Consider the following 8,268-nt stretch of genomic DNA (forward strand, 5'->3'; position numbering starts at 1 on the left):
GAGACAGGAGGATCTCTTTGAGTTCAAGGCTGGCCTGTTTGATATGGGCGAGACCCTGTCTCATTAAAACCAAAACAAATAAAACAAAACCCAAATCCACAATGCCTTACAGACACAGGGTGCTAGGAACATAGACAACCAACTCATGGGAGAAGTGTCAGATAATTTGAAGTACAACAATTTAATACACACCGGCAGGCAGATGTGGCGCACACCTTTAATCTCACCATTAAGGGGGCAGAGGCAGGTGGATCTCTGAGTTCAAGGCCAGCCTAGTCTAAACAAAGAAAGCTTGTCTTAGAAAACAAAAACAAGCAAGCAAACAAACAAACAAGAACCCTGACTATGACTTGCATTCTATTGTCATTTTCTGAGACAAAGTCCTTCTTATTCTGTAGCTAAGCTGGACAACTTACTATGCAGTCCAAGGCAGCCCTCACCTGGCAATGCTTCTACCGTAGCCCCCCACATACTGGGAGTACAGATAGGAGTTGCCCAGCAGGATCCATGTTATTTCATACTTTTTTTTTTTTTGAGACAGGGTTTCTCTGTGTAGCCTTGGCTGTCCTGGACTCGCTTTGTAGACCAGGCTGGCCTCGAACTCACAGCAATCTGCCTGCCTCTGCCTCCCGAGTGCTGGGATTAAAGGTGTGCGCCACCACGCCCGGCTTATTTCATACTTTTTAAAGCTCAAAAATAACCTTCCCCCTGAGATGTTGAAGAAAAGGTATAAAAATAAGGCTTTAGGGAGAGAGGAAGAGCTCTAACTTGTGGCAAGAAAGATGGCAAACACTTGTCATCTGCCCAACTTATTTTTTTAAATTTTTATTAATTTATTCATATTACATCTCAATTGTTAGCCCATCCCCTGTATCCTCCCATTCCTCCCTCCCTCCCGCTTCCCCCTCTACTCTCTTCCCCTATGTCTGTGACTGAGGGGGACCTCCTCCCCCTGTATATGCTCCTAGGGTATCGAGTCTCTTCTTGGTGACCTATTATCCTTCCTCTGAGTGCCACCAGGCCTCCCCATACAAGGGACATGGTCCAATATGGGGCACCATAGTTTGTGTGAAAGTCAGATCTCCTTCTCCCCTTAACGGTGGAGAATGTCCTGTCCATCGGCTAGACTGGGTAGGGGTTCGAAGTTTACTGCCTATATTTTCCTTGGCTGGTGCCTGTAGTTTTCCAGGACCCTCTGGATCCTCATCTGCCTAACTTTAAGGCTGAGTTGCACGCCGCTGTACAGTGGTCAGGCTTCTGGGAAGGCTGAAGCTGACTGCTGGGGTGTTTTGGCAGTGCACCTCCTTCAGGGGACTGTTGCTACACTCTCTGCCAACTGTGCCAAGTGTTTACTGTTCCCTACTGGGGCAGAGTCTCAGGCAGTTCTATCCAAAACACAAAACGAGAGATTGCCAGACAGAGCAATTTCTGATTTTTGTTGACTGTGTGTACACACACACACACACACACACACACACACACACACACACACTCTCTCTCTCTCTCTCTCTCTCTCTCTCTCTCTCTTCTGCTCCACTGTCCCCTAGAAAGTTAAGAATGCACTATTCTTCCTGTATTTGTTCCCATGGTGCAGAGCATCAGGGTAGTCAAGACTGTAGGATTCTACTATTTTGCTCTTAGAGAAAATCCCAACGAACATTACCTATACAGTCTTCATGTAGCCAGGCTGGTCTTGAACTTGTGATTTGTTGTTGTTGTTGTTATTGTTTTTTTCCCGAGACAGGGTTTCTCTGTGTAGCCTTGGCTCTCTTGGACCAGGCTGGCATCGAACTCACAGCGATCCGCCTGCCTCTGCCTCCAGAGTGCTGGGATTAAAGGTGTGTGCCACCATGCTCAGCTTCCGTTTTGGTTTTTTGACACAGGGTTTCCTTATGCAGCTCTGACTGTCCTGGAACTCACTTAGTGAACCAGGCTGGCCTCAAACTCAAGACATGCACCTGCCTCTGCCTCCCAAGTACTGGAATTAAAGGCATGCACCACCACCGCTTGGTGAACTTGTGATTTAATTAAATAATTATGGTTTTTTGAGATAGGGTTTCTCTGTGTAGCCCTGGCTGTCCTAGAACTCACAGAGATCTGCTGCCGCTGCCTCTGGAGTGCTGGGCCTAAATGTCTGTGCTGCCACCACCCAGCGAGCTTGTGAATTTTTTTTTCGAGACAGGGTTTTTCTGTGTAGATTTGGCTGTCCTGGACTCACTTTGTAGACCAGGGGGTCTCAAGCTCACAGTGATCTGCCTGCCTCTGCCTCCCGAGGGCTGGGATTAAAGCTGTGTGCTGCCACCACCGCCACTCGGCCTGAACTTGTGAATTTTTAAGTTGTTTTAAAAACACATTTACTGGTGCTGGAGCAATAGCTCAGTGGCTAAGAGGACCCAGGTTCAATTCCCAGCACCCACATTGTAGGCGATACCTGTCTGTAACTCCAGGTCCAGAGGATCTGACACTTTCGCACAGACATATATGCAGGCAAAATGCCAATGCATATAAAATACAAATAAACAAATTTAAAAAATACACTTACTGGCTGGGCGGGGTTTTTTTTTTTCTTTTTTGGATTTTTGGGACAGGGTTTCTCTGTGTACCCTTGGCTGCCCTCGAAGTCACAGAGATCCGCCAGCCTCTGCCTTACAGGCCTGGACCACCATGCCCAGCTGGTTTCTATGTCTTAATGGTGAGAATCTGAGAGGTTTCTGGCTCAAACATTAGTAGTAGTGCTTGCCCTCTGGATTTTACAGTTTATAATTAGGAATAAAATGGGCACTGGAAGAATGACAGTTAAGAACTTTAGATCTTTGCCCCAGGCTGAGATGGGGGAAAAGACGGCTAGGGATATAGCTCAGCTTGTTTAAGTGCTTTCCTAGCACATATGAAAACATACAAAAAGGGGCTGGAGAGATGATGGCTCAGTGGTTAAAGCACTGGCTGCTCCTGCAAAGGTCCTGAGTTCAATTCCCAGCAACACATGGTGGCTCACGACTATCTATAACATGATCTGATGCCTTCTTCTGGTATGCAGATGTACATACAGATAAAAGCATTAAAATACAATAAATAAATAAGAAAAAAAAAAACACTTAAAAGATGTTTTGATGCTGGTCTACAACCTTAGTACTTGGGACAGGAGGACTAGAAATTCAATATCGTTATATACATAGTAAGTTGGAGGCCAGCTCAGCAAATCTTAAAACAAAACAACCAAGAACAGGAAGTTCTCTGCTTAAAGAGTAGGAGGAAATGAAACGACTTTTTTTTGTCCACTATGCCAGGTCTTAAACCCTAAACTGAGGTGTGTGCACACTTCTGTGGGAATGTAGGGTCACACTCACCAGTGAGCATGACACTTACGGAGGCAAGGGGACAACCTCGAATGTTGGTTCTCACCTTCCACTTTGATACTGCGTCTCTTTTTCTAACCACTATATAATATGCCAGGCCAGCTGGTCTGTGAGCTGCTCTGCTGGGGATTCTCCTGTGTCCCCTCCACCTCACTGTAGGAGTGCTGGAATCACAGACATTTTATTTTTTGGTTTGTTTTGGTTTTTTGAGACAAAGTTTCTCTGTGTAGGTCTGGCTATCCTAGACTCACTTTGTAGACCAGGCTGGCCTCAAATTCACAGCAACCCACCTGCCTCTGCCTTTGGAGTGTTGGGATTAAAGGCGTGTGCCACCATGCCTGGCCCAGATGCCTGAATTTATGTGGGTTCTGGAGATCTGATTTCAGGTCCCCACTGGACTGGCATTTCCCCACCCCTGTTCTGCTTTGTTTTTGTTTTTTGATAAAGTCTTACTCTGTAGCCCAGGCTGGTTTGGAATTCACTGTGTAGCCCCAAACTGGCCTTATACTAATGGAAACTCTTCTGCCATGACCTCTCAAGGGCTAGATTTAAAGCCATATGCCCCACACCAAGTCCAGAAGAAACAATTTTGAGAGGTTCAGTCTAGGCATTGTTTCATCTGAAGAAAATTCTCTGGGGGATGGATTCAAGAGTACAATGAGCAAAAAGGCTGAGGAGCACCCGGCATCTGGGCAAGTATAGGCAGCCACAATCCTCACCACAGAGCCCTCTGTGCTCGAACACTCAGCACCGACGATTTACCTGGGTCTATCAGAGTTTTCTTTGTATCGCTGTACCACTGAGCCACGTGGAATTGCTTTCAGCCGTACTTTCCCTACCATGGCAAACAGGGCAGATACAACCTTAACTGTCCTTAAAAACCCTTCCGTCTTTCCTCTTCCAAGCATCACACATCCATTCAACAAAACACTTATTGGGTGTATACTGACGTGCCAAGCACTGTGCCAAGTTAGAGTGGAAGTGAACAACACAAATAAAATCTCCAAAGGAAATGGATTTACATGTTAACAAAAGGAATTTGGGTCAGGCATCAGAGAAAACTTACTGACCGTGAGGGGCGTTAGACACAGGCATGGGAGACTGAGGGAGCGTGTGCAATCTCCTCCGCTGGAGGTCTATAAAGATAGTCTAGGGCTGGAACAATCCCACCTAGAGGCAGGGGGAAGGACCAAATGACCTCACAACATCCCTGGGTCTGTTTCATCAACCACAACGCAATTCCCCTAGTTAACCAGCGGCAGCCCTGCCCCCGCCCGCCGGCGCGCGGCACTCACCACTGAGCTCTTCTCAGGTAGGCTTTTATGTAAGTTTCGTCGAGCTTCACCGCATTGGTACAGTCGTCTATGGCGTCTTCTAGTTTTCTAAGCTTCAGGAGAGAGCGAGCAATCACACCTCGCACTGCCACAGACACCGTGAACACGGCTACATCCCTGTCCTACTACGCTCTTGTTCTTGGTCACAGGGAAAGTCAGAGGGCTAAGGACTGGTTTCTTTCCTGTGTGATAAAGGCCACACGCTGACCGACAAAGCACCTCTATTGTGCCCTATTAGTGCCTAAACCAAATCACAGGTGGTTCCCACCTTCTGGCTCTGCCATGGGCCAACTTCAGGGACTAGAGAGACCACAATTCTTTTTTTTTTTTCCCCCGAGACAGGGTCTCTCTGTGTAGCCTTGGCTGTCCTGGACTCATTTTGTAGACCAGGCTGGCCTCGAACTCACAGCGATCCACTTGCCTCTGCCTCCCCAGTGCTGGGATTAAAGGCGTGCGCCACCACGCCCAGCTTCTTCTTCTTCTTCTTCTTTTTTTTTGTATTAAAGATTTATTTATTTAAGTATACAGTGTTTCACCTCCATGTGGGCCTGGAGGCCAGAAGAGGGCACAAGATCTCACTGTAGATGGTTGTGAGCCACCATGTGGTTGCTGGGAATTGAACTCAGGACCTTTGGAAGAGCAGGCGGTGCTCTTAACCTCTGAGCCATCCCTCCAGCCCCACAAAATTCTTATAGAATTCTCTCAGAGCAGAAGCCTAATCCTTTTTATGGTGCACAGGACCACAGGTCAACTATGGTCACTTTTTTTTTTTCCTTTTCTTTCTTGAGACGGGGTATCTCTGTGGAGCCCTGGCTGTCCTGGAACTTACTCTGTAGACTAGGCTGGCCTCAAACTGTCACAGAGATCTGCTTGCCTCTGCCTCCTAAATGCTGGGCTCACAGGCATGAGACACCATCTCCTAGAGACTATGATTATTTCTTTTCTTTTCTTTTCTTCTCAAGACAGGGTTTCTCTGTGTAGCCTTGGCTGTCCTGGACTCGCTCTGTAGACCAGGCTGGCCTCGAACTCACAGTGATCCACCTGCCTCTGCCTACCAAGTACTGGAATTAAAGGTGTGCGCCACTACGCCCAGCTGACTATGGTTATTCTTTTTTTTTTCTTTTAAATAATCTATATACTTTTATTTTATGTGCTTTGGTGTTTTGCCTGCATTTATGTGAGGGTGTCAGATCTTGGAGTTATAGACAGTTGCTGCCATGTGGGTGCTGGGAATTGAACCCGGGTCCTCTGGAAGAGCAGTCAGTGCTCTTAACCACTGAGCCATCTCTCTAGACCCAACTATGGTTATTCTTAATACTGTCAATTTCCTCTATCTCACTCAGGAAGAATAAACAAACTCTTGCTAGGATGAAAATGGCACAGATCCACTAGCTGCTCTCTCTCATACAGGAAAGAGACAACTGGGGAAGAACAGGAGGGACTAGCCTTCAAGCTGCCGTGTAAGTTCTCAACACTACAAGAAAGGTAAGTTCGCTTCTCAGAAGCAGCTCCTTACAGGATGAGTGTCAACTTTCCCCTTTATCTGGCTTATTATCCTTGCTGAGCAGATCTCTGAAGACCTCTTGAGACCCAGATCAAGTACTTACCTTGGAGTTAACCGTACCCCGATTACAGTAGAGTTTAGCATTTGTTTTTATGTTGTTGGGATCTATCCCCAAGGCTTCTGTGTACAGTTCATATGCTAGTTTGTAATTCCCTTCCTTAAAAGCTTTATTTCCATCTTCCTTCTTGGCTTTCAAGGCTTTGGCATTCTAGAGAAAAGCAAGGGACAATCAGTTCTACCCAGACAGCGAGGACAGCATGCTCAATTCCTTCAATCCCAGGAGTCTGGCATGACATAGCCACCTCTACCACCCCACTCAGGGATTTTAAAAGGATTTCTTTCTTTATTATGTATACAGTGTTCTGCCTACACGTGCACCTGCACACCACATCTCACTATAGATGGTTGTGAGCCACCATGTGGTTGCTGGGAATTGAACTCAGGACCTTTGCAAGAGCAGCCAGTGCTCTGAACCTCTGAGCCATCTCTCCATCCCCATACTCAGGGATGTTGTAACAAACTGACAAGTGAAGCTGTCCCTCTAGCCAGCTCCTCTATTCTTCTCTCCTCCCACCTTGTTACTAGGGATGGAACCCAGGGCCCTAAGACAACAGCTGTCCTACCACTGAGCTATGGGCCTAGCCTCACTCCTAACTTAAGACATGAAAGGAAGTTTTACTTCCATGCTCAGAGTTTCAGATCATAAGCCTAGGACTTACTCTACAAGCAACGCAAGCCTTCTCGTGGTCGGGAGCCATCCTGAGAGCCTGCACGAAAAACTGAACCGCTTTCTCAATACAATCTTCATAGTAAAGGCAAAGGCCCCGGACATAGAGAGCGTCAGCATTGGTGGAATCCATCCGTAAAATGTCACTACAACGAAAAGGACACATTCAGCTGTGATTCAGCACGTCCTCACCACTCTCGCCACCTGTGGCAGACTGTTCCTCGGTCAGGTGAGCGGACTCCAAAGAATTACTCCCAAACTATGTTAACATAAACCTGTATTTATCTTTAATAAAATCTTTTCTTATTCATTTTCCCCACCCCAGCAGTACTGGGGATCAAATCCAGGGCCTAGTACCTAAGCACTTTACTGCTGCTGAGCCCAACCTCTCTCCTCTACCATTCCCACTGAATACATTTTTTTGTGTATCATAATCTTTTTCTTCTTTCTTCCTTTTTCTACCAATGAGCCACACAATATGCCAGAACTGCCACTGTCACTCATTGGTACTGAGTATATTAAAGGCAGCCTACACAGCACTCTGCCACTGAGCTACATCCCTCACCCTGCACTGGATCCTGTAAATGAAATGTGATTTACACCAACTGAGCTATTATCTGTGGCAGAGGGCAGAGCTGAGAAGTTGTAATAGAGCCCTGTGACCTACAAAGTATACAATAAATAGTTACTAGATGGATAAAGAGTTTCCTAAAGTAGAAAGGACTGTATTCAAACAAACAAACCCAGGCCAGTGGCACTGCTCACTGGCTAAGACCATTTGCTGCCAAGCCTCCTGAGCACCTAAATTCTCCTGCCACAGGGTGCAAGAAAAAAAAAAAAAAAAAAAAAAAAGGAAAGAAAGAAAGAAAGAAACCAACTCAAAAAGAGCTGTCCTTCTGTCTAGGTGTGTGTATGTGTGAAAATAAAGGCTATAACAAACTCACATACTTATTAAGTTCTTTCACACACTGCTCCAGCATCCGCTGCACCACTACATCCTACCTCGTGGGTCTTGGAACTAATGTGGTTTAACCTTTGGCTTTAAGCTCCAGGAAGCCCTGAGCAACCCTAGCTGACACACTCACAGCTCTCAGGTAGAGAGCAGCCAGCCAGCATCCTGCAGTGCACTTTGCATCTCGGCGATGAACTGGCCAGACTGCATACCTGGCCACAAACTGTGCTTCTGGGTATCGACCCAGCATTGCTAAACATTCTGCTTTGAGGATTTTGAAGCGATGGCAGGCAGGGGCAAACTCTAGGGCACGATCCATGCAGAAAACAACCTAA

General features: G+C 46.5%; 1 protein-coding gene across 2 annotated transcripts in view; it reads right to left on the reverse strand.

Moving 5' to 3' along the window:
* The window catches only part of DNAJC7 (DnaJ heat shock protein family (Hsp40) member C7), a 38,085-nt gene that overhangs the window by 3,263 nt on the left and 26,554 nt on the right, over positions 1-8,268 (reverse strand). For both annotated transcript variants that reach the window (XM_084748812.1, XM_084748813.1), the window contains 4 exons: positions 8,146-8,264; positions 6,974-7,127; positions 6,298-6,462; positions 4,652-4,743 (listed from right to left, as the gene is read on the reverse strand). In XM_084748812.1, coding sequence (XP_084604938.1) covers positions 4,652-4,743; positions 6,298-6,462; positions 6,974-7,127; positions 8,146-8,264 — 530 coding nt within the window. The remainder of the gene's footprint in view (positions 1-4,651; positions 4,744-6,297; positions 6,463-6,973; positions 7,128-8,145; positions 8,265-8,268) is intronic.

The sequence above is a fragment of the Acomys minous genome, assembly GCF_964271855.1.
Source record: "Acomys minous genome assembly, chromosome: 12".
NCBI lineage: Eukaryota > Metazoa > Chordata > Mammalia > Rodentia > Muridae > Acomys > Acomys minous.